Source organism: Oncorhynchus clarkii, chromosome 20 (genome assembly GCF_045791955.1).
Source record: "Oncorhynchus clarkii lewisi isolate Uvic-CL-2024 chromosome 20, UVic_Ocla_1.0, whole genome shotgun sequence".
NCBI classification, from domain to species: Eukaryota; Metazoa; Chordata; class Actinopteri; order Salmoniformes; family Salmonidae; genus Oncorhynchus; species Oncorhynchus clarkii.
The window spans coordinates 66,406,677-66,434,174 of record NC_092166.1 but is presented as its reverse complement, the minus strand read 5'-3'; the positions used below and the strand labels follow the sequence as shown (position 1 = coordinate 66,434,174).

Sequence of the window (27,498 nt, the reverse complement as noted above, 5' to 3'; positions counted from 1 at the left end):
TACGTGAAATGTTACATGCATAGCTGAACAAGATGGAAACGGACACAAGCACAGTGCGCACCGAGGAAGAGTGGCCACAGACAGACAGAGCTGAAACTTCACTGCTTGACATGTATGATGAAATCCTGGTTGAGAATGAAACGACTGAACAAATTAACAACAAAACAGCACAGCAATTAAGTGAAAGAAATAGGTTTTGATGATGTTTTACTGGTAATGGGGACATATGTACTGTAAATGCCAGCAAAATAACTGTCACGATCGTTGTAGTGAGGAGACCAAAGTGCAGTGTGATGTGAATACATCTTTTTAATGAAAGATGAAAAAACATGAAGTGCACTAAACAAACAAACAAACAAAATAACAAGACGACCGTGACCGCTATCAAAACTGAGTGCTAACATGCAACATCACATAGACAATAACCCACGAAATACCCAAAGAAGATGGCTGCCTAAATATGGTTCCCAATCAGAGACAACGATAAACAGCTGCCTCTAATTGAGAACCAATCTAGGCAACCATAGACATACATAAACACCTAGATGGTAAACAACACCATAAACCTACAAAAAACCCTAGACAGTAGAAAAACACATACATCACCCATGTCACACCCTGACCTAACCAAAATATATAAAGAAAACAAAGAATACTCAGGTCAGGGCGTGACAATAACTTTTTGGTCAGTGTGGTGTGTGTGTAACCTTTATTTAACCTGGCAAGTCAGTTAAGAACAAATTATTATTTACAATGACGGTCTACCCTGGCCAAACCCGGACGACGCTGGGCCAATTGTGCGCCGCCCTATGGGACTCTCAATCACGGCTGTGTTCTCTCACTTAAAAAGATGAGAGAGGCCTGTAACTTTCATCATAGGTACACTTCAACTATGACAGACAAAATGAGGGGGAAAAATCCAGAAAATCACATTGTAGGATTTTAAATTAATTTATTTGCAAATTATGGTGGAAAATAAGTATTTGGTCAATAACAAAAGTGTATCATATGAGTTCTGTTATATTCACAGACATCATTCAAACAGTTTTAGAAACTTCAGAGTGTTTTCTATCCAATGCTAATAATAATATGCATATATTAGCATCTGGGACAGAGTAGGAGGCAGTTCACGCTATTCATCCAAAGTGAAAATGCTGCCCCCTATCCCAAAAAGGTTAACCTGTCTCCCTTTCATCTACAGTGATTGAAATGGATTTAACAAGTGACATCAATAAGGGATCATAGCTTTCACCTGGATTCACCTGATCAGTTTATGTCATAGAAAGAGCAGGAGTTCTTAATGTTTTGGACACTCAAGAATCCAGTATATAAATATGCTGTGTGTATCAAAAGTGTAACACACATGCAATGTAGCCTACATCACCAGGTGGTTATGAGATTACCATGCACAGGAGTTTACACACACACACACACACACACACACACACACACACATACACTGAATCGCTGACGAACTAAGAATAAAGCACCCTCCTCCTGAATGTGTTTGTGCAACAGGCACCTTATGGCACCCTCTGCTCTCTCCCTCCAGGTAAGTAAGGCTGAGACAGATTAGCTGGTGGCTGGCTAGTGGAGGCTACGCTCTGTCTCTCTCTGTCCCACCCACCCTCTCTCTCGCTCTCTCTCTCTCTTTCTCTCTCTCTCTCTCCGTGTCCCTCTCTCTCTCTCTCTCTCAGACGATTCAGTGGCGAGCGTCTAAGCCTGAGGTGGATGAGATGAGCTCACTTAGGGGCATTAGAGGGAAGCTCAGCTAAGCTTGCTGTCTGCCACCTGCTCTTTGGAGCTTCCCAGCCACAACCCTACTCTACCCAGTCCACCTCCAGCCACCTGTTGCGAGGATAACCAACAGAGCCATGTCTGGAGGTGAATCAGGTTCCTCCACTCCTTGAAAGACAAGGGAAAGTCAGAGGTAGCTCAGAATTGGAGTGTATTATGAAAGACATCATTGAGAATAGTGGTTAACTTGACATTTGGGCGTTTCAAATGAGTGCTGGTGATATGTGAGCTTCTACAGTTGCTATACTGTATGTGTGTATCCTCCAGCTTGTGCGACCCTCCTTGGCTAGCAGGCTTGTTTTTGGCACGTTGGCTAGTTTTGGTTGGGACGTTATCCAGATAGGGCGGCAGCTAGTCCCGGGGTTAGAGCGTTTGGCCAGTAACCAAAAGCTAGCGCTGATTTTAATACTTGAGCCGAGCCGACAAGGTGAAAAATCGGTTGTTGTGCATGGCACTTAGCCCCAATTTCTCCAGGGACACCAGCAAAATCGTGTAACCCTTGCTGTGACTCCACTCCTCGCGGGTGTCTGAGGGGGAGTTGGGATATGCAAAAAAAAAAAAAACTGTTTTCAATTCACTCAAGTACACACTTGTACAAAGTGTGAAATAGGATAAATTGAAGCACCTACTAAATGATATTATTATGATGTGAGAGGATAGCTAAGTGCTAGTGGTTATTATGTTAATTAAAACAGAACCCCACAGTGTGGAGGGAGGGACCATCTGGACATGGGAGACAAAGACTTACATAACCATGTTATGATCTACTGCTATGGCTCCACTATACCAAGAGACAGCAGTTAAAATGTGGAGAGGACTTCAAAATACAATTCTTACTGTTCAGTCACTACTCACTGGTATAGCAGATTTTCTTTAGTTTTTAGTTTAGTTTATTCATTCAACCATTAAAAAAAAAAAACAAGCACACATAAAACTTGAAAACGCCATACATGCACATGAATAAAATCAATGACACACAAGAAAGTCTGGGACTTTATTTCCATTGTGGTCCTCTTGAGACAAGATGGATAGACAAGATCCAACACAGTATGGCAGTGAAATAATAAAACTAAAACAGAGAAGAAGAACATCTCTCTCATCATTCCAGTTACATCATTGGGGGTTGACACACGTAGCCTATGTAACATATGGGTTATGACTTCCAGACGCGTTTCCCCCACTTCAATACAGTTGATCTTCTCTTCCTATCTTCTCTTCCTCTGGCCACTGAGGGTGTATTCAGCCTACATGGTAGCAATGAGTAAATGGAGAGACAAACAGGCGCTACTGTCGACCCTAGCCATTGATTAACGCTGTCTATATTTACACCATAGGATAAACGCATCCCCCATGATTTAGTCACCTGTAGGGACAGAACATGAAGTCCCATATAGATGAGGTCAGTCTCACTGGATTCACTGAGATTATATTTGTGCTCGCTTCAACGTGGGCTATAAGCAGAGCCAGTAAGTCATTTATCTACTGTAACTGAATGGCTCAGGCTATATAGGCACACACCAGCAGCCCTTTTAAACAAGACTTGAGAAAGGGTAGCTGACTTATAGAGGAGGGAACATACTAATCTGTTCCCAGCCGTTTTCAAACTTGAAATGTAGGCCACTAATCTTTAAAGAATATAAGTTGACACAGTATTGACAAAAGGCAAAAATATGCCGTACATTTCCAGACATTTTTATGATATAAGCTTCCCATGCTAAATTTCTTAATTCACAATTATGGAAATGTATGGAGTGCCAAAAGAGTGAAGTGTTAGCCTGGCACAGTGATAATAGGACTATCTGGTGCGGGGTGGGGTGGTATTGTGTGCCATGCAGGATGTCTCCTGTAGCTTTAGGGCCAGTTAACAGGCAGGGCAGGGCTGTCACCCACACACACAGGAGAATGGTTTATAGGGAGGTCTTGTCCGTCACCATGGAGACCCCCAGACAAGATCAGGGCTATTGTTTGTATTTTTCACTGCCATAAGAGGGAGGATCTATCCGTTCTGTGTTAGAGGAAAGAGAGGGAGAGAGGAAGCAGGGTCGGACGGCTCCTATTGGCTACACTAACCATGAAAAAGATTTTCTTCACATGCAGTGTAAAGATTTTCTTCACATGCAATGGAGACTAAGTGAAGTGACTGTCTATAATGCTGTTGCTTTGGAAGGCTTGGAGTCTGTGTGTGGGATTGTGTGACAGGGAGTGGTACACCACTCAAAGTAATGACGTTAGAAAGGAAGAAAAGTTTCTCAGCGCTGTCTGCCGCTGCCTCAGAGTTCTTTCCTAAAGTACAACAAAGAGCGCTATTCACCCTATCCCCAGAAGAATTCTAGTCATCTACCTGTTAACACATGGCCATGAATCGACAAATTCCCTTCTTTGTGGACTACAAAGTATCCTGCCTGGGCATTCTGTATTCTGTTTCTTCTGCTTTTATGCCCAGAAGTCTCACTGAAAGGCGATTCAAATTGCTCTCACCTCAGGGGCTGTAGAATAACCAAGCTGATTCAGCTAGAATAGCACATAGCACCCCCTGGGTAAGGTAGAAAGCACGCTATGAGGAAGATTGAGGAAGTAGTTGGTGGGGTGATCCTGCTCATTTAAAATGGATGAAAGAAAGAAAGAGACGCTCATTTCCAGGATCATTTTCATCAATAATTTTCACCATTTAAATTTCATTTGTATAATTTTTATCACGATAAAACTCCTGTTTTACTTTCTTACTGTTCATCTCAGTAGCCCAAGATGATCTTGACACAGTTACAGTTTGTTGGTTTTTCTAAAATAGAACAGCCACAAAATAGCCTTGTTATTGTGTCCGAGGGATAGACTCTGAGGACTTTGTCCAAACAGAGTCAGAGTCTTTTACGAGGCGTCGTGTTTGAATAAGTCCCTGGACAGGAGAGCAGGGAAAGGAAATACAAACAAACCCCAGCAGCGTCTTTCTTTAGCCGCAGCCGAAGATTTAACCTCAGTCAGTTCCTCCACAGAGGTAGAGCCAGGAATGAGAATAAAGTGGCTGTAAATGGCGACGCCACTCCTGGCTGGCACTGACTGTGGAGGGAAGTGGTGATAAACAAGTTCTAATGGGGGGAGGGAAGGAGGGAGCCACAGCAGGTTGGAGTTGCATCACAACAAAGGGGCCTATTTTCTGTGCAGCCAGGTTAACATGACAACACTAATAGACAGTCTGACCCTGAACACTGTGTTGCAGTGTGGGTGGTGACACAGGACTGCTTTAAGTGCTTTATGCAACCCTAAATGACTTTCAGGGTTTTTAATCACCTACTGTCATTTTTTTCACAGTACAGATTCATAAAACGCCCTACATCTCTATACCGTATAGGCCTATTTTCTAGTAAAATGAATTGTATGAATAATACATTAGACGCTGTTGAGCAAGACATACAAAAAATATGTATTACTGATCAAAAATATAAACGCAACATGCAAAGTTTTAGACCCCTGTTTCATGAGCTGAAATAAAAAATCCCAGACATTTTCCATACGCACAAAAAGCTTATTTTTCTCAAATTTTGTGTGCAAATTTGTTTACATCCCTGTTAGTGAGCATTTCTCATTTGCCAAGATAATCAATCCACCTGACAGGTGTGGCATATCAAGAAGCTGATTAAACAGCATAATCATTACACAGGTACACCTTGTGCTGGGGACAATTAAAGGCCTCCCTAAAATATGCAGTTTTGTCACACAGCACAATGCAACAGCGTGCAATTGGCATGCTGACTGCAGGAATGTCCACCAGAGCTGTTGCCAGAGAATGTAATGTTCATTTCTCCACCATAAACTGCCTCCAACTTCGTTTTAGAGAATTCGGCAGTATGTCCAACCGGCCTCACAACCGCAGACCACGTGTAACCACGCCAGCCCAGGACCTCCACATCCGGCTTCACTTGTAGGATTGTCTGAGACCAGCCACCCAGACAGCTGATGAAACTGTCTGTAATAAATCCCTTTTGTGGGGAAAAACTCATTCTGATTGGCTGAGCCTGGCTCCAAAATGGGTGGGCCTATGTCCTCTCAGGCCCTCCCATGGCTGCGTCCCTGCCCAGTCATGTGAAATTTATAGATTAGGGCCTAATTTATTTATTTTAATTGACTGATTTCCTTATATGAACCATAACTTGTAAAATTGTTGAAATTGTTGCATGTTGCATATATATTTTCGTTCAGTATATATGAGTTTATTACAGTCACTTATGACTCTACAGAAAGTGCCATATTGTGGATGTAAGTGTAACTTTGATTGTGTCTGTGTGTGTGTTTTTTTTTGTGGTGTGTGTGGTCTTTTGGCCACCCGGCCCTCTGGCCAGTGCTGTTACTGTTAAACATCATCAGCGCGGAGCAGTGTGTTCCTTTGAGCTCACCCCCTGGCCACTTAATACCTGTTACACAACCAGGAGGCAGGTCAGCCACAGGGTCAGCACTGCACTCTCATCATTGGCCCACGGGTCAGCCCTGCACTCTTCTTATTTTCCGGCCCTCTGCTCTGTGCTTTCAATCCATCCCACACACACACACACACACACACACACACACACACACACACACACACCCACAGGGCCGTGCACAGAACTTTCAGGGGGCATGTACTCAAAACAATATATTTTTTAACTTTCATAATTCATTACATACTAAATGCCTCTGTCGCATAGTGCGATTTATTTCTGCAACAACGCACTCACTCATCATCACAAATTGTAAGCAAGCTAGTTACAAGGCCTCCTAAAGATATGACTGACATCAGGAAGAGAGGGTGGGCTATCAGCTGATCATTAATGTTGATGATTGATGTGAATCTGCTAGTTAGCGCAACCAGTGGACAGGGTGGCGAACTTGATCACGGCTTATGGGCAGTGGGTTCTGAACAACAATGACATAAACCGAAGGGTAATTATATCACCACCCAAAAGGGAATTTTGGAGACTGGAAAGGAAAAGGGGCCTCTGCTCTACATAGGTAGAGCCCTATCTGTGTACGTGCTTGCACACACACCCACACACGCTATGATTTTGTTGTTGTTCATCATTTGACACACAGTAGCCACTGTGACGGTGACCTTAGGGCCTCTTTGAAGAACTAAAAAAACATTTTGTTTGCGTGTTCTGTATTTTTCCTGTGTTTTCCTCCTCTCACCTCTGATGGGTATGTACTGGACAGAACATGGACATGGCCTCATAGTGATGCCATCCCTGCCGTGTTAAAGGGTGCGTGCGCGCGCGTGCGTGCGCGTGCATGCGTGTGTGCATCATTTGTTTAAGGTAAGTGTTGACCTGAAGCCGTGCTAAATTAGTTCCTCTCTACTACAGTATAGTATTTTTGGACGATATTATAGCGATATTTGACTCCAAGTATAGATTTGTAAAAAAAAAATCTATAATTTGTAGGTAGCTTTAGTTGGCTGTACCTGCGCCAAAACTCCGGTATTGTTTTTACTATAGCTTGTTCTCCATCTTCCTTTTAAATAGTGAGCCAACATGTTTTCGTCACTTTTATTTCCATGACTCATCAAAAACTTGTTTACTCTATAGTGAGCAATATGTTTGGAACATCATCATAAAATCACATTATCGAATTGCAATACAAATAGAATCGTAAGAATCACAATGCATTATTATCGTATTGCCACCTACGTATCGTAATAATATCGTATCGTGAGGTCCCTGGCAATTCCCAACCCTACTACAGGACATGCAGTGATTACGGTGCATTTGGAAATTATTTAGACACCTTGACTTTTTTCACATTTTGTTACCTTACAGCTTTATTCTAAAATGGACTAAATTGTTTTTCTCCCTCATCAATCTCCACACACTACCCCATAATGACGACACAAACACAGGTTTTTAGACATATTAGCAAATCTATTATTTTTTATTTTTTTTAATTACAAAGCTATTCAGACCCTTTACTCAGTACTTTGTTGAAGCACCTTTGGCAGCGATTACAGCCTTCAGTCTTCTTGGGTGTGACGCTACAAGCGTGGCACCCCTGTATTTGGGGAGTTTCTCCCATTCTTCTCTGCAGATCCTCTGAAGCTCTGTCAGGTTGGATTGGGAGCGTCGCTGCATAGCTATTTTCAGGTCTCTCCAGATATGTTCGATGGGTTCAAGTCCGGGCTCTGTTTGGGCCTCTCAAGGACATTCAGAAGCTTGTGCTGAAGACACTCCTGCGTTGTCTTGGATGTGTGCTTAGAGTCATTGTCCTATTGGAAGGTGAACCTTTGCCCCAGTCTGTGGTCCAGAGTGCTCTGGAGCAGGTTTTAATCAAGGATCTCTCTGTACTTTGCTCCGTTCATCTTTTGCTTGATCCTGACTAGTCTCGCAGTCCCTGCCACGGGAAAACATTCCCACAGCATGATGTTGCCACCACCATCCTTCACTGTAGGGATGATGGCAGGTTTCCTCCAGACGTGATGCTTGTCATTCCGGCAAAATAGTTAAATCATGGTTTCATCAGACCAGAAAAAAAAATTGATGGTTTCAAACTACTTCCGTTTAAGAATGATAGAGGCCACTGTGTTCTTGGGGATCTTCAATGCTGTAGAAATGTTTGGTACCCTTCCCCAGATCTGTGCCTCGACACAATCCTGTCTCGGAGCTCTACGGACAATTCCTTCGACCTCATGGCTTGGTTTTTCCTCTGACATACACTGTCACCTATGGGACCTTATATAGACAGGTGTGTGCCTTTCCAAACCATGTCCAATCAATTGATTTTACCACAGGTAGACTCCAAGTTATAGAAACATGTCAAGGATGACCAATGGAAACATTGATGCACCTGAGCTCAATTTCAAGTCTCATAGCAAAGGGTCTGAATACTTATATAAGGTATTTCATTTAAATACATTTCAACAACAAAAAAATGTTTTCACTTTGTTATTATAGGGTGATGTGTGTAGATTGGTGAGGAAACAATGTATTGATTCCATTTTAGAATGAGGTTGTAACGTAACAAAATGTAGAAAAAGTCAAGGGGTCTGATTACTTTCCGAATGCACTGTATGTGGACCTTTTCAAAGAGGGCCATTACAGTGAATATCCAGTTCAGCTTTCACTGCAGGTTTTAATACTGGCTAGTGAGGGGTGATCTAGTTGTGCTATATTATAATAGTCTGGTAAATTATGGTCGCATAGGTGTGCCAGGTTAGGGTGACATGGAGCTAGGGAGTGGGGTAATTTGATTGGCTCCCACTGAGTTCTGGTAATAGCATGGGAACAGCTAGTCGACTAAATGAATCAGAGGCCATCTAAAGCAGCAGAGACTGGCTAAAGATAAGGTCTTGAAACAAATTCCTTATTTTCTTATTCTAAGGCTTCTTTTGTGAGCCAAATTAAACATACAACAGTGACATTTACTCTTGAGGATTTTGCACTGTACATTTTCACTGTGTTCATTTTTTCTAGTGGTCACATCATGTCTGCTTTGCAGACCTATATTTTGGTAGCTAGAGAGTATTTTCCCTGGCCTGACCAGAGCTCTGACTGCCTGACCTGACCAGAGCTCTGACTGTCTGACCAGCCCTGCTGCTGGCCAGAGCTCTGACTGCCTGACCTGACCAGACCTGCTGCTGACCAGAGCTCTGACTGTCTGACCAGCCCTGCTGCTGACCAGAGCTCTGACTGTCTGACCAGCCCTGCTGCTGACCAGAGCTCTGACTGTCTGACCAGACCTGCTGCTGACCAGAGCTCTGACTGCCTGACCAGCCCTGCTGCTGACCAGAGCTCTGACTGTCTGACCAGCCCTGCTGCTGACCAGAGCTCTGACTGCCTGACCAGCCCTGCTGTTGACCAGAGCTCTGACTATCTGACCAGCCCTGCTGCTGACCAGAGCTCTGACTGTCTGACCAGACCTGCTGCTGACCAGAACTCTGACTGTCTGACCAGCAGTAGTAGCTTGGTGATGAGGGTGGTGGTGTGTTTAGGTTACAACTGTTTATCCTGCTTCCAGTGGCCGAGCCCAACCTCTCTGTTGTCCTGTTTGTTTGTTGCTGTCCCTGTCCCTGTCCCTGTCCCTGAAATCAGCAGCTGTCCTAATTTGTTGCGCCATGCCCTGCGCTTCTGACCTCTTGGTCATGACCTCCGGTTTATGTCTGACCTCTGACACTTGGCCAATAGGCTTCTGGCCTGTCAACTGCCACAAATGTTATATCTGCTTGCCTCTATGGCCTGTCTTGAGGAGTTGTGTGCTTTGAGATATTTGTGTATGTTTGGTGGTAGCCAGGTGCTTGGTAGTTACTACTACAATCAAGTATTCTGGTATTCATCCAACACAAAGTAGATTTATTGTTTACCGACAGGCTTTACAGTTGATTAAGTTGGTTAGATAAAGCTGATTGGCGTGGGTTGATACATCATCTCTGTCTTTCATGTTGATGTTTTTAATACCCCAGCCAACCTCGGGGCATGTTAGGGCCTGTTAGGGTCACCTCCTCCAGACAACATACTGATACAGAACAGCAATACAGTACACTAGCATGAAGGTGGCATAAAGAGATTGTGACTTTCATTATCACTCAATATCACTGTTCTGTTCTAAACGGTTCTCTGTAGAATGACAACTTTTCTTTTATTCCACATTATCAACCGTAAAGCGACAACCCTTTTACTTTGTTGCAAAGTAACTTTGGAGGACTCCTTTGTTCAGCTTATTGGACCTCTTTTACTATCCAATAATGTATAGCTGTATGGAGTATGCAGTAGCCTATAGACACAAGGGATCAATGCACAGGTAAAGAGAGCACACTGACCCACACTTCACCAGCAGCTCTTGATCTCTGTCCTGATGTTGTGTAAGTGGTCAGTCAGTGATCCTATTGTCAGTGATCCTATTGCAGATCTTTGATGGCTACACACACACACTGATCCTGTTGCAGGTCTGTGATCCAGCACGACCCTCAGCCCTGAGCTATGCTATGTTGATCTCCCAGACGGCCACACACACACACACACACACACACACACACACACACACACACACACACACACACACACACACACACACACACACACACACACACAGACACACAGACACACAGACACACACGCATAGGGCAGACAGGTTACATAAACACAGAGGGCAGGGGGCAACAGACTGAGCTACAGTACAGTTGAAGAGCTGCAACTAAGCACCCTGTATCAGGTGCAGACTGGTACACGCCAGCTGCCACTGATGTAGAGCCCCTGAAATGGGATACACCATTGTTGGAGGGCAGGGGGGGACGAGATGAGGACAATTGAAGGAGGGGGTTCTTGCTTGGTGATTGTCCCCAAAGTCTTGATTGAGTTCTGAAAGGGCAACCTGGTAAAGGTCCTGGCTGGTCAGACTTGATTGTTTGTTTTTTTGCTTCGTCTTTTGTTCTTGATGGTCTTTAGATTGGTGAAGACATTGTTCAGGGGGCCTATTGTTATGTCATCGTTTCACGGGGGGCATAGTGGTTTGGTGGTGATTCATCAAGACTGCACGTGATCCCAAATAGCACCCTATTCCATATAAAGGGCACTACTTTTGACCAGACCACTATGACATTTGGGAAGCTGATCTAACTTCTAGAAGGAAGGAAAGGTGAAATGGACAGACAGACAGACAGACACACTTCTTTCATTTCACTATGAGAGCTGTGCAATGAGACGGGTCATAATGCTGCACAGGGAACATAGATATCAACATCTTCAACAGCAGATTGTTCCAGACTCTATGTGGGGCATAGTGATGGACTCTTTGTGCCCTGCTCCGACAGGCTCTGCTGTACCAGTAAATGGTATGAGTACCGATTTTGATTGATTGATTCGATTTTTTTATGTATTTTATTATTATAGTATCGTGCATCTTCAGGATGCCTAGTCCACATTAGCTTATAAGACACTGTATTTGCTGTAGCAAAATACAAGAATTATGTCGATATGCACACACACACACATACACTACATTACCAAAATATCTCATTCCAAAATCATGGAGTTGGTCCCCCCTTTGCTGCTATAACAGCCTCCACTCTTCTGAGAAGGCTTTCCACTAGATGTTGGAACATTGCTGCGGGGACTTGCTTCAGCCACGAGCATTAGTGAGGTCGGGCACTGATGTTGGGTGATTAGGCCTGGCTCGCAATCGGCGTTCTAACTCGTCCTAAAGGTGTTCGATGGGATTGAGGTCAGGGCTCTGTGCAGGCCAGTCAAGTTCTTCCACACCAATCTCGACAAACCATTTCTGTATTGACCTCGATTTGTGCATGAGGGCATTGTTTTGCTGAAACAGGAAAGGGCCTTCCCCAAGCTGTTGGCTCAAAGTTGGAATCACAGAATTGTCTAGAATATCATTGTATGCTGAAGTGTTAAGATTGCCCTTCACTGGAACTAAGGGGCCTGGCCCGAACCATAAAAAACAGCCCCAGCCAATTATTCCTCCTCCACTAAACTTTACAGTTGACACGATGCATTGAGGCAGGTAATGTTCTCTTGGCCTCCACCAAACCCAGATCAAATCAAATTTATTGTATAAAGCCCTTCTTACATCAGTTGATATCTCAAAGTGCTGTACAGAAACCCAGCCTAAAACCCCAAACAGAAAGCAATGCAGGTGTAGAAGCATGGTGGCTAGGAAAAACTCCCTAGAAAGGGTAAAACCTAGGAAGAAACCTAGAGAGGAACCAGGCTATGAGATGTGGCCAGTCCTCTTCTTGCTTTGCCGGGTGGAGATTATAACAGAACATGGCCAAGATGTTCAAATGTTCATAGATAACCTGCAGGGTGAAATAATAATAATCACAGTGGTTGTCGAGGGTGCAACAAGTCAGCACCTCAGGAGTAAATGTCAGTTGGCTTTTCAAAGCCGATCATTCAGAGTATCTCTACCGCTCCTGCTGTCTCCAGAGAGTTGAAAACAGCAGGTCTGGGACAGGTAGCACGTCCGGTGAACAGGTCAGGGATCCATAGCCGCAGGCAGAACAGTTGAAACTGGAGCAGCAGCATGGCCAGGTGGACTGGGCACAGAAGAAAGAAAGAAAGAAAGAAAGAAAGAAAGAAAGAAAGAAAGAAAGAAAGAAAGAAAGAAAGAAAGAAAGAAAGAAAAAGAAAATGAGAGAGAGAATTAGAGAGAGCATACTTAAATTCACACCGGACACCGGATAAGACTGGAGAAATACTCCAGACATAACATACCTACCCTAACCCCCCGACACATAAACTACTGTAGCATATATACTGGAGGCTGAGACAGGAGGGGTCGGGAGACACTGTGACCCCATCCGACAATACCCCCGGACAGGGCCAAACAGGCAGGATATAACCCCACCCACTTTGCCAAAGCACAGCCCCCAAACCACTAGAGGGATATCTTCAACCACCAACTTACCATCCTGAGGCAAGGCCGAGTGTAGCCCACAAAGATCTCCGTCAAGGCACAACCCAAGCTACGCGCTTCAGAACTCGGCGGTCCCGTTCTGTGAGCTTGTGTGGCCTACCACTTTGCGGCTGATCCGTTGTTGCTCCTAGACTTTTCCACTTCACAATAACAGCACTTACATTTGACCGGGGCAGCTCTAGCAGGGCAGAAATTTGACGAACTGACTTGTTGGAAAGATGGCAATCCTATGTCAGTGCCAAGTTGAAAGTCACTGAGCTCTTCAGTAAGGCCGTTCTACTGCCAATGTTTGTCTACGGAGATTGCATGGCTGTGTGCTCAATTTTATACACCTGTCAGCAATGGGTGTGGCTGAAATACCCGAATCCACTAATTTGAAGGGGTGTCCACATACTTTTGTATATATAGTGTATATATAAACATGCGTTTATATGGCAGGTAAAACAATTGAGAAAACTAAATAAAAAACTTTCAAGTATACAACTTATCTTGTCGCATCTTCCAAGCTTAGGAGATACAATTTGCAACCAGGAATACTTCTTTCCTAAATAGCCATTCAAGTTTCTCTTCATCTATAATCCAAAGTGATTCCTATTTTCTTTGCAACATTTTACAGTATAGCTCTCAAATCATCATATGAAGTACAATCAAATAAAACGTGCAGTTCATTCTCTACCTCCCCTAAATCCCAGACTGTAGATTGTCGCTCTTATTCATCTATGGCATTGAACTATCTACTTCAACTGCCAGAGGCAGTATCCCGGTTCTCAACAGGGCACACACGGTTAGGTAGGAGGTGACATAAGGCTCTGGATCGTAGCTGTTTTTGATCTGGTTGTAAGTTCAGAGTTTTGGTTTTAGCCATCTGTCAGTTGCTCATTTTTCTTTGTAGCTTAGGGTTAACTTGTGTTTGATCATATTGACATTGCATCACAACTTGTGTCTAAATATATGTTGTAGGTCAGCTTCTTTAAATATGGTGTTAGGTTCGAAGGTTCTGGTATAAATTCCAGTCGGACTCTGAAGAATGCTCTAGCTAGAGTTATTCAACCGCACTGGGTCATACAGCTGCAAAGACGAAGTATGGTTATACACGCACATATATTTATAACCTCCGTTTGTACCCTCTTCCCTGACAAGTCCTCCTCCTCCTGAGTCTAGGATGTACAGTGAATCTCTGTGGTTTGTCCCAGCCCGAGTCTGAAACCTTCAGGACTCCTCCACGCAAGTCCCCGTCTTCTTATCAGTCAGGAGAAGCTTTGAGACTAGGGAGTATACATTCTTGCAGCCTGCCTCACTCCATCGTTAATTATCCGGAATCATACACAAAGAGCTTTTTGAGAATAAGCGACCCATTCGTACTCAGATGAATATAATGACGCAAAACATATTGAGAGAATATAGTGATATATAACAGTGAAGCTATAACATATTGAGAGAATATAATTATATACAAATGTTGAAGCTATAAGATAGGGCAGTAGTTTACAATCTAGCTCTAACACATGCCTCCCATCTCACCGTTATGGAAACAGAGACAGGCCCCCTTTGTTATGTGATTAGAAACATACAAAAACATGCTCAAGTCAATTAGTCAGTTTACAACAATGACATTGTGTTCCTTTGTCCGGGTGTAATTGTGTGTTTTATCCCAGTTGAAAACCTTTTGTTATTCAGGCCTCAGGCATATTGATAAGACGGTTCCATAACCTACCGGTGATAGTGGGTGTGCTTTAGCTCTGAAGAGGGTGTGTTGGGGCTTTGTGTTTCTCACAGCTTTGCACACTGCTTCAGACATCTGCTGTGCCTGAGATCTTCTGTGTGGTGTGAGTTACATCTCCCAGTCCCAGACCCCTCTTTCCAGGGGACCCCTAGGCTTGCAAGTAGTACAGATGGCCCCTAGGAGCAGGCCATCCCGCCCGATTCCAGCACAGCCCACCCCACCGGCCCCTATTAGCCTAATAGCAACAGGTGTGTAGGGCGTGCCTATGAGGGGTAGACACGCTCGTCGCCCTGCTGCCATGGCAACCACACTGTCGCACATTCACAGCACACAAACAAGCACTAAACCATACATACGTACATCAGAAAACTTAAACTCACCCAATTCCAGACCACATATAACATATATACAACACATGAACTGGGACAATCACTCGTGATACATGTATAGACATGGTGTTGTTATGGTAGTGTATCTCTGGCTCAATCTCTATGACCAGTGACCCTCTGTCTTCTATAAATCATTTCTACCAGTATTCTATCCCTTGCCATGTGGATGGCTTCTACCACAGATGATGCATCTGAATACATATTATCATCAATATAATATGAAGCTCTGTCTTGGCAGGTGGTAAATATATTGTCCTCTACATTAAAATATTTAACTTCTACATATCTCTCTCATTCTCTTTCCCGCTCGCTCTCTGTCTCTCTTATGTGCCTCTCTTTCGCTCTGTCGCTCTCTCTCTCTCCCTCGCTCTCTTTCCCTTTCTGTCTCTCTCTTTCTCTTTCTCTATGTCTATCTTTCTCTCTCACTCTCTCTCTCTCTGTTAATGATGGTTGTGTTTCCTGTCTAGTGGTGTTGGGCTCAGAGGACCGTACAAATAAGTCTGATTGTGTCCTTTGCTCCCTGCCTCTGTGCCTGGGAGATAATCCTCTTGTTAGTGTGGAACTGGTCCGGAGGTGAGTCCTATCATGGTATACTGGTAATCGTGGCCCGTGCCTGGCTGCCTGCACAACTCCTGCACCACACACCTCTCCATCAGGCTTCTTACTACTAACTCATCTGTCCCAGGACACAATGGGTTCAGGAACATCCCCAAACTCATCTTTTAAAGCACGCTCCTCTGTCAGTTCAAGAATAGGCCTAGAGGGAAGGGATGAGATCCTAACTAATCTGTCCCAGTCACAATGTTGTCAGGAACTATTTTTGGCCAATGTCACGCTATTCTAATTTTCTGGCGCCTGTAATGTTAGAGTTTTATTGACAAATCACCTTTTAATTCTATTCTATTGTAGTTGGATTAGGGCATAAAATAGTCAGCAGCTGTCTCAGTGACTCGTTGACTTTTGGTGCTGGTTACGCACACCTCTCCACTGTCGCCCATCTTGGCACGGTGTGTGCCTGGAACCCGATAGTGGAGCGAGGGAGACAGAGAGAGAGAGCAATATAGAGAGTGTAGGAGAGAGAGAGAAAGGGGAGAGGGAGAAATACCCACATGAAAAAATACTAAGTATACTATGGTATAAATACTACAGCATTTACTGTAGTGTTTTTGCAGACTTTACTGTAGTATCTACTGTAATGTTTACTGTAGGATACTGTAGTATTTACAGTTAATTATAGTATAAATACTGTAGTAAAATAACTAGTATATACTATAGTAATTAATATAGTGTTTTTGCAGATTGTATTATACTGTAGTATTTACTGTAGTGTTTTTGTGGACTGTAGTATAATGTAGTATTTACTGTAGCATTCCAGGCACTACTGTAGTATTTACTTTAGTGTTTATGTTTTAATATCTTTGACATAGAGGTGGTTATGGAAACCTACTGGATAGATACTAAAATAGGAAATGTTCCATAACCTGTAGGACTGGGTTCTGAATGGATAGTTCAGCGCTTTTGTTATTTTCTATAACCATTAGGGAACATAATATGGTCTATACTTGGCATGTAGGTTTCTCACTTATGGGTGGCACAAATTGCGATATGGGAGAACGTAATGGCAGGGTATATGCAATTTAAATACTGTAGTATTTGTGTTTTTGCAGACTGTAGTGTTTTTGCGGACATTACTGTTGTATTTACTAGTGATTTTTTTGAGGATAGTAATGTAGTAAGTACCACACCTGATCGAGGGATAATACTGTAAAAGCTAGAAGTTAAGTAGAACTATAAGAAATCTAAGATGTGTCAAATAAATGATATGTATTTGGTTTGCTAACTTGCTAAGTGGCTCGATGTCAAGATCAGGCTTCTTGGTTACAGCAGAGACATTCAATCCTCTCCTGGATCCAGATCCCTGATGCCAAATGTTTTCATTTTTTTTTTATAGTGCCCCTTGTGTGCACTTCTGGTAATACCGTATAAACCCAACCCTATATTCTATAGTAAACTATATTAATGTTTCATGTGGGTAAGGAGAAAGAGAGAGAGAGTCGGTGGGAGAGAGAGAGAAGTAGAGAGGCAGGTGAAACCTCACCACACCCTGGCGTTAAATTATGAATCTGCATCACGGTGGCGGTGGTAGCAGAGCAGTGTGGGCCACACGGCAAGCAGCGCACCAATCAGCTAGATGGCCAACCAAACAGAAGTCTGCTGCTGCTCCCCTTAAAGACTTTAGACCAGTGAGCCCTGTTGATTAGAAACCCTATCAGGCTTAGAGGACTTGGATGAGACGCTCAAGCCAACATGGCTTTTTATAGCATTTAAATAACACCATCCAACTAATTGGTTTCATGTCGCCGCATAAGCAGGCTGTCGTTTTGACTTTGGAACGGGTGATAGTTGAGGACAGGGGCATGAATATTTAAAAGATTTAGTGTAGCCGCTGGCTCTATATTTGTAGATCCCCAGTGTCTGAATTCACTCTCTGGACGTTTGTTTTGTCATCATTCGTGTTGACTCTCTAGGCTGCACCCAGTGTGAAGTGGTTTTACCATGTGATGTCCATTGAGGTGCTGGAAACACACCATGATTAAAACAGATGATGAAGAAAATTCCGTCCGCGTCCCAAATGACACCCTATTTCCCATATAGGGCCCATAGTACTCTGGTCAAAAGTAGTTCACTGCATAGGGAAATGGGTGCCATTTGGGATGCAGTCGCCATGTTTACCAGAACCATCGAGCAGGAAATTGCTTTTGGTTTCCCAGGCCTCTGCGGTCGGCCAGTGTTTCGATCCATCAGTCTCAGGTCTCGTGCCCAGCATGTGTCCAGGCTCAGTTCACTCATTTGGACCCATGAATTAGTCAGAAGAAGGGAAAACAACTGCCCCAAGCCACAATGTCAAATGGACGTTCTTGGTTCCATGGAAAATCAGACCCTGCCATCTTCTCTCTTTGCCCTCAACCCATACTGGACTGGACTGCAAGCACGGATGGGCAAAAAGGACAAAATAAAATTACAAAATAGAATGACAAAATACCATGAAGATCAATGTATCAAAATAAACTACAAAATTATTGTATTTGAAAATGTATTTAATTAAAACACATATTTTGTATTTTAAAATACAGAAATGCATTTGCAAGTAGCCAGCCCGAACAGCAACAACGTTGTCAGTAACCGTTACAGGAACTTTTTACTTGCTATGACTGTGATATGTTGTTGTTTAACTACCTTAGTTCTGGATAAACAGGTCTGCTAATTGACCAAAATGTATATGTGAAAATGAACATGCATATTGTGTTTATATAGGTGAGAAAAATAATCTATTTAATCCATTTTGAATTCAGGCTGTAACGCAACAAAATAAGTGGAATAAGTCAAGGGGTTTGAATACTTTCCGAATGCACTGTACTGTCTATCCCCTGTCCCTTTGTTTTTACACGGCTCCTGCTCGCTGTTTATTATCTGTGCATAGTCACTGTACACTTTATGTACAAATTACCTTGACTAACTGGTACCCTCGCACATTGACTCGGTACCGGTACCCCCTTTATATACAGTAGCCTCGGTATTGTTATTTAGTGTGTTACTTTAGAAGAATGTATCTTTTTTTACTTTTGTTTATTTAGTAAATATTTTCTTAACTGCATTGCTGGTAAGTAAGAATTTCACGGTAAGGTCTACACCTGTTGTATTCGGCGCATGTGACAAATAAATGGTTTGTTTTTACATAAACATTTATAGTTAGTTAATTTAGCAGACGCTTTTATCACATCATAGTTGTTGGACTATCATTAAATGTGATGACTGTTATTTTATCACATCAATTCTACAAGGGAAATTATTATTACGTGATTAAACTAATCATGTGAACTTTAATTAACTAGGAAGTCGGGGCACCATGGGAAAATGTTTATAGAGTCTCTATTTCCCGAATCGACTGTTCAGATATTTTTTATATCTTATCGATTAGTCTTCTATTAATGTATATTTATTACCTCATCAGTTCTCATTTCTGAACGTCGCAACCCCTTGGATATCTGCACAAACCCTGTTCCCATAATGAATCAGCAAAATACATGTAATGGATTTCCTCCTCTTCGTCTGAGGAGGAGTAAGGATCGGACCAAAGTGCAGCGTGGTAAGTGTTCATGCTGATTTTAATTAAAGAAAGCACTGAACACGGAATCAAAACAATAAACGATGACGTGAATTTACAAAAACCGAAACAGTAGCGTGTGGCCCAAACACTCACACGGTAACAAACACCCACCAACCAAAACCAAAACAGTACCGTGTGGCCCAAACACTCACACGGAAACAAACACCCACCATCCAACAGTGAAACCCAGGCTACCTAAATATGATTCTCAATCAGCGACAACTAATGACACCTGCCTCTGATTGAGAACCATACTAGGCCGAACACAAAAACCAACATAGAAAAACAAACATAGACTGCCCACCCCAACTCACTCCCTGACCATACTAAAACAAAGAATAAAATAACAGAACTATGGTCAGAACATGACAATACATCTTGGCTTAATTATTTATTTACTAACTAACTAAACAAATCACAGAAATACATAAACAAACAATATTGTTATTGGTTACTAACACAACGCATTGATAAGTCCCTAGTGGGCTAAACCGGTATGACGGCTTGGTAGATAATGGAAAGGGGTGGACACGGATAAAAAGAGGGAAAGACTAAATGTATTCACTACACACAGTTGATAATTATATCCATTGACATGCTAATCATTTGCACATGAACGGCCGCTCATTCAAAAATAATTGCAATATACATATTTAGGCCCTTATGTCGTTGTCTTCTCTGTTGGAATCACCGGTCCGTCTGCTGGAGAGTCAGTTCATCAGGGAGTCTCTAGTTAACTTCCCCAGAAGTCACAATGTCTTTCGTAGTTGTCGCTTTCTCAGCGGCTCTGGATAGTGTCTGTTGTAATGGATAGGTCAGGTGTACAGATGGTCGTTGCATAGATAGATGCTTCCGCGGTTGTTGTAATTCTACGTCTAGGATTTGCTCTTATTCTGTAGTGATCGATAGTCTCAGAGTTGAACCATTTCCAGCCGTGTAGCCAACACTACACGCTGTCTGGTCTCCTGGGCCTATAGAGTTGTTGTTCTCAACCATTTCAACATGTAGCGTCAGCTCCATATTTTCTGGTCTAATGTAAATTTAGTCAGGAGTGGGTTTTATACACTTCTGAGAAAAGGGCGGTCCATGATGTCGACGTAACATCTATGCTCACATGGCCACTGATTTGGTTAACTTTATATGAAAACCCATATTTTCTCATTTAGAAGGTTAACATCACATTACGTCTTTTCACAAATAGCGTCATGTTAAATCACATACGTTTCACAATATTGTGATGTAAACCCCATAATTAAGAAGTGTACACAACCAAAGATACAGTCATGAGTGTTTCCTGTCCCTCATGAGATCACCAAATGAAACACACTCTGTTCTTTAAGTGTCCACGGACCACTCCCACATTCTCAAAAATAGAAATATTGTTTAATTATTCAAACTTTTGATGTCCAACTGTGTTCCACAGTTTACATTCCACGCTCAAACACTACAGAGCATAGAGACAGCATATTTTATGACTGCTATAAGCAAGCCGACTTCCCGCTCTGCCCCTCTACGAGAGAGAGCACGCTGTAGAGCGGACCCACTGTAACCTGATCCTTCAGATCGTCACAGGAGAGTTATGACATAGTGCTATCAGACTTCTGATTCCAACGCAGGCTTGAAAAGGGGGCCACAAACTGAACTCAGACCTGTGTTCTTTATAAGAGCCTGTTATTGTTAATAAGACAGTAATGGAACATGGATCGTGAGCAGAGCAACAACACCCTCATTGTTCTTATAAAAAATAACACTGCTGGTCGTTCCCAGGTAATGCAGTGAGTCACCTTGTGAACCTTGTTGGAGGTGGACTGAGGTCCATGACTCCATTTGAGGAGTTAGAGCTGCTTTTGTCTTATATTCTGGCATCCAGTTATGTGTGTCAGATTGCATTCAACGTACTACTTAGAATGCACACTACTTAGAAAGCATGCCCAATGTATTGCTTAATTCTAAGTAGTGTGCAAGTACTGACGTTGGAACAAGTGCATGCCTAGTTTCACAGCCATCTGGGCCCACTGGCACCATACTGCACGGCTCCTTATCAGCTGCCTTAACAACAGTCACCCTACAGAAGATGCCATGACCTGCCAGCAGCTGTCATGCATTACCGGGCGAGGTGGGGTAACAGGGTACCCAGGTAACCTAAGGAACAAAGGCAACAGATGCGAGAGGTGTGCAATCATCCTGATTGGCCTTAAAGGGTGTTCCTTAGCATAGACACACACACGTGCTACTGTACTAAACACACTCTGCATAGACACACACACGTGCTACTGTACTAAACACACTCTGGTCTAAGAACATCCTTGAATGCACACCAGAACCTCTTTTGAACAAAAGACATGATACTTTATATGCTCGCTGATGCCTACTGAAACACTAACATGGACACGCACACAGCCTTGGCTGCCAGGTACAGTAGGGGGTGCTGCCAGCCTGTCTGACCAAAGTAGAGCAGAGCAGAGCTCTCAGACAGGTAGGTTGAAGTACGTCAAGGCCAGAGCCATCTCTCTTCTGTCCTATGTCATCTCCACCCCACGCACGCACGCGTGCACACACACAACGCATCAGTTCTGTCACGTTGTTGGTGAAGACACCAGACCGATGCGGTTCTTTAGGTTACTGAGTGTCTCTGACCCTGGCTAGAGAGAAGAGAAGAAGAGCTCCTGGTTTACAATACAATACTATGTTTCCTGAGAAACGTGATTCTCCCTCCCCTCCTCTAATTCTCCCTCCCCTCCTCTCTTCCCTCCCCATCTCTTACCTCTCTCCTCTCTTCTGTTTGCTGATTACGTCTCTGTGCGTGTGTTTTGTTCCTTCTTTCTCTGTGTAATTGTACGCTTTTAAAAGTCAGATTTCTCCTCTTGAATTTCAATCAAGAGGCTTCAAAGTGAGCGGCTCCATGACTGAGGGGTCATTAAACAGGGCTATGCTGTGCTGGGGATACTAGACCAGACCCAGGCCATTCAGACAACACACACACGCACAGGGAGACAGACACACAAACACGGTCCTGAAACTAAAGGCCCTCTCTCCAGCCATTCAGAGCTGGACATGAACAGAACAGACTATTTAAACCCTGTACGCACCACAACATCCAGTAGTCCTGAAGTCTACTCAAAAACATCAGTGATATCAAGACAATGTTTTAATATTCACCACAGTGTCCAACTGACTCCTCAGCTTTAACCCGACTCCTCTGCTGACGAACAGAGCTCTGGGGAGCTAGCTAAGTCTCCCAGACCACCACTTAGTGAAGTGATTAATGTTTGCAGTAGTATATAGGTATTTCCCCTGAGTTGTCATTACTATTACAGTTATTACATTCTGACACTGTGCCACTGTGCGGTGCCCCTGTGGATGGACTCTGAATAGAGCCGGCAGGTAGAGCCAGGCGAACTCTGAATAGAACCGGCAGGTAGAGCCAGGCGAACTCTGAATAGAGCCGGCAGGTAGAGCCAGGCGAACTCTGAATAGAGCCGGCAGGTAGAGCCAGGCGAACTCTGAATAGAGCCGGCAGGTAGAGCCAGGCGAACTCTGAATAGAACCGGCAGGTAGAGCCAGGCGAACTCTGAATAGAACCGGCAGGTAGAGCCAGGCGAACTCTGAATAGAACCGGCAGGTAGAGCCAGGCGAACTCTGAATAGAACCGGCAGGTAGAGCCAGGCGAACTCTGAATAGACCTGAGTATGGCTTGCTGGTGGGTAAAGATAGTGTAGTGCCTGATGTTGATCACCTTTCAGAAATGACATGGATGGCACAATGGCTCACATCAATCACCAGACAATCTGGTCGAGTCCCAAATGCCATCCTGTACCATATACAGTGCATTCGGAAAGTATTCAGAACCCTTGACTTTTTCCACATTTTATGACGTTACAGTCTTATTCTAAAATTGATTAAATTGTTTTTTTCTTCCCTCATCAATCTACACACAATACCCCATAATGACAAAGCAAAAACAGTTTGTTTAAAAAAAAAATCATTTTTGCAAATGTATTAAAACAAAAAAACAGTAATATCATGTTTACATAAGTACTCAGTACTTTGTTGAAACACCTTTGGCAGAGATCACAGCCTCAAGTATTTTTGGGTATGACGCTACAAGCTTGGCACCTGTATTTGGGGAGTTTCTCCAATTCTTCTCTGCAGATCCTCTGAGGCTCTGTCAAGTTGGATGGGGAGCGTCGCTGCACAGCTATTTTCAGGTCTCTCTAGAGATGTTCAATTGGGTTCAAGTCCGGGCTCTGGCTCGGCCACTCAAGGGCATTCAGAGACTTGTCCCGAAGCCACTCCTGCGTTGTCTTGGCTGTGTGCTCTGGAGCAGGTTTTCATCAAGGATCTCTCTGTACTTTGCTCCGTTCATTTTGCCGTCGATCCTGACTGGTCTCCCAGTCCCAGCCGCTGAAAAACATCCCCACAGCATGATGCTGCCACCACCATGCTTCACCGTAGGGATGGTGCCAGGTTTCCTCCAGATGTGACGCTTGGCATTCAGGCCAAATAGTTCAATCTTGGTTTCATCAGACCAGAAAATCTTGTTTCTCATGGTCTGAGAGTCCTTTAGGTGCATTTTGGCAAAATCTCCAAGCGGGCTGTCATGTGCCTTTTACTGAGGAGTGGCTTCCATCAGGCTACGCTACCATAAAGGCCTGCTTGGTGTAGTGCTGCAGAGATGTTTGTCCTTCTGGAAGGTTGTCCCATCTTCAGAGAGGAACTCTGGAGCTCTGTGAGTGTGACTATCAGGTTCTTCGTCTCCTCCCTGACCAAGGCCCTTCTCCCTCGGTTGATTAGTTTGGCCGGTTGGCCAGCTCTAGGAAGAGTCTTCATGGTTCCAAACTTCTTCCATTTAAGAATGATGGAGGCCACTGTGTTATTGGGGATCTTCAATGCTGCAGAAATGTGTTGGTACCCTTCCCCATATCTGTGCCTCGACACAATGCTGTCTCGGAGCTCTACAGACAATTCCTTCAACCTCATGGCATGGTTTTTCCTCTGACATGCACTGTCAACTGTGGGACCTTATATAGACGTGTGTGTGCGTTTCCAAATCATGTCCAATAAATGTAATTTACCACAGGTAGAATCCAATCAAGTTGTAGAAACATCTCAAGGATGATCAATGGAAACAGGATGTACCTGTGCTCAATTTTGAGTCTCATAGCAAAGGGTCTGAATACTTATGTAAGTAAGGTATTTCGCTTTGTTGTTATAGGATATTCAGTGTAGATTTAATACATTTGACAATAAGGCTGAAACGTGTCAAGGGGTACTTTTGACCAGGGTCCTATGTGTGCACTAGGGAATAGGGGGAATTGGGACGTAGACTGCGTGGGTGTGGAGGGGCACGGTGGCACTCAGGGCTCTATCTACCCCACAGTAGGCCCTTTGTATCTCCAGCTGCAGATGGATAAAAGGCCCTGTTTAAACCATCAGACCCCCGGATCTAACTGCTGCTGCGCCCGTCAGTTCCTCTTAACCACTTTAATTACCTGCACAGTAGAGGCGGCCGGTGGCACCTCAATTGGGGAGAACGGGCTCATAGTAACTCTGGGAACTGAATAAATGGAATGGTATGGAACACATCAAACATGGTTTCCATTCCATTTACTCCATTCCAGCCATTATTATGAGCCGCCCTCCCCTCAGCAGCCTCCTGTGCTGCACTGAGCTGGGTAACTGTCAGCCATTACGGTGCTCACAGTCATACTGTGGCAGATGGCAGCAGAAGTGAGAGAGGAGTAAGCAACCCAGCGCTGTGTAAATAGTGGGCTGAACTACACTCCAATGTATTTTGTAACAAGATACATTCGAAAGATGTCATTTGTATTGGGCGGAACTATATTCCAATACGTATTTGAATGACTTCTGAGTATTTTGTATGTTGTATTACACTGGGCTGAACTACACTCCAATGTATTTTGTTACAAGATACTTTCGAAAGACTTTATTTGTATTTTCAAAATACAACATATTTTTCTATACCATTACTTTAAAGTAGTTTGCCATTTTGTGGCCCTCTTTCGCCCTACATTGATATCTAAAGTATGACGGCACTATGGTGTGATAAGAGCGTCTGCTAAATGAACTCAAGATCAATGACAATTCCCAGTGTGCTTTGCAGTTGTTCATTTTTACATCTACATTTACATTTTGGTTTATTTAGCAGACACTCTTATCACAACATAGTGCCATGAGATTTGTGATACCATTGTAGGGTGAAAGAGGGCCACAAAATTGTGAACCGCTATAAAGAAATGGTATAGAACAGTATTTTGTATTTATAATATATAAATCACAGCTGTCGAAAGTATCTTGTTACAAAATACTTTGGAGTGTCGTTCAGCCCGTGGAATACAAATGAGAAAATATTCAAATACGTATTTCAAATACATGTAACAGAAATACTGCTCTCCTCTGAACGTAGCAATAATCCAGCTTCAACAACCCAAAATACATGTAACAGAAATACTGCTCTCCTCTGAACGTAGCAATAATCCAGCTTCAACAACCCAAAATACATGTAACAGAAATACTGCTCTCCTCTGAACGTAGCAATAATCCAGCTTCAACAACCCAAAATACATGTAACAGAAATACTGCTCTCCTCTGAACGTAGCAATAATCCAGCTTCAACAACCCAAAATACATGTAACAGAAATACTGCTCTCCTCTGAACGTAGCAATAATCTAGCTTCAACAACCCAATTTGGCTTCGACAACGGCTTGTCATGTGGCCCAACTGCAGAGTCAAAATAACCAAACGTGTTCTGTGTTCTGTATGATGACTAATCATTAAAATATCCCTTTTCTCCCTTTTCATCCCTCTCTCCTCCCTTCCTCTCTGCTGTAGATGGTGGTACTGATGGACCCCATGGAGGATCCAGATGATATCCTGCGTGCCAACCGTTCCCGGGAAAAGACCTATATGTTTGACGTTGCGTTTGACTACTCAGCCAACCAGGAGGAGGTGTACAGAGCCACGACCAAGGGCCTAATCGAAGGTCTCATATCTGGCTACAACGCCACCGTTTTCGCCTACGGACCCACAGGTTTGTCATAGCAGCCATATCCTCTATTCCAGTGGTTCCCAAACTTTTTAAAGTCCTGTACCCCTTCAAACATTCAACCTTCAGCAGCGTACCCCCTCTAGCACCAGGTTCAGCGCACACTCAAATGTGTTTTTTTTACCATCATTGTACGATACATTTATTAAACAGAAGACTGAGTGTGAGGTTTTGTCACAACCCGGCTCGTGGGAAGTGACTAAGAGCTCTTATAGGACCAGGGCATAAATAATAATATAATAATAATCAATAATTTTGCTCTTTATTTAAACATCTTACATATAAAACCTTATTTGTTCATCGAAAATTGGGAATAACTCACCACAGGTTCATGTGAAGGGTGTGCTTGAAAGGATTCACAAAGCTCTGCAATGTTGGGTTGTATTGGAGTCTCAGTCTTAAATCATTCTCCACACACAGTCTGTGCCTGTATTTAGTTGTCATGCTAGTGAGGGCTGAGAATCCACTCTCACATAGGTACGTGATTTCAAAGGGCATCAGTGTCTTAACAACACGATTTTCCAAGGCAGGATACTCTGATCGCAACCCAATCCAGAAATCTGGCAGTGGCTTCTGATTAAATGACATTTTCACAGAACTGCTTGTTGCAATTTCGATGAGGCTCTCTTGTTCAGATATCGGTAAATGGACTGCAGGCAGGGAATGAAAGGGATAACGAATCCAGTTGTTTGTGCCATCTGTTTCGGGAAAGTACCTGCGTAATTCCGCACCCAACTCACTCAGGTGCTTCGCTATATCACATTTGACATTGTCCGTAATCTTGAGTTCATTTGCACACACAAAAATCCTACAATGATGGAAAGACCTGTGTGTCGTCCTTGTTAATGCAGACAAAGAAGAGCTCCAACTTCTTAATCATAGCCTAAATTTTCTCCCGCACATTGAATATAGTTGCGTAGAGTCCCTGTAATACTAGATTCAGATCAAGCGAGGAAAAACATCACCCAGTTG

The 27,498-nt window shown here is 43.3% G+C and overlaps 1 protein-coding gene across 1 annotated transcript in view; it reads left to right on the top strand.

Moving 5' to 3' along the window:
* The window catches only part of LOC139375661 (kinesin family member 19), a 76,475-nt gene that overhangs the window by 10,526 nt on the left and 38,451 nt on the right, over positions 1-27,498 (top strand). Inside the window, exon 3 of the mRNA XM_071117466.1 lies at positions 26,313-26,511. Coding sequence (XP_070973567.1) covers positions 26,313-26,511 — 199 coding nt within the window. The remainder of the gene's footprint in view (positions 1-26,312; positions 26,512-27,498) is intronic.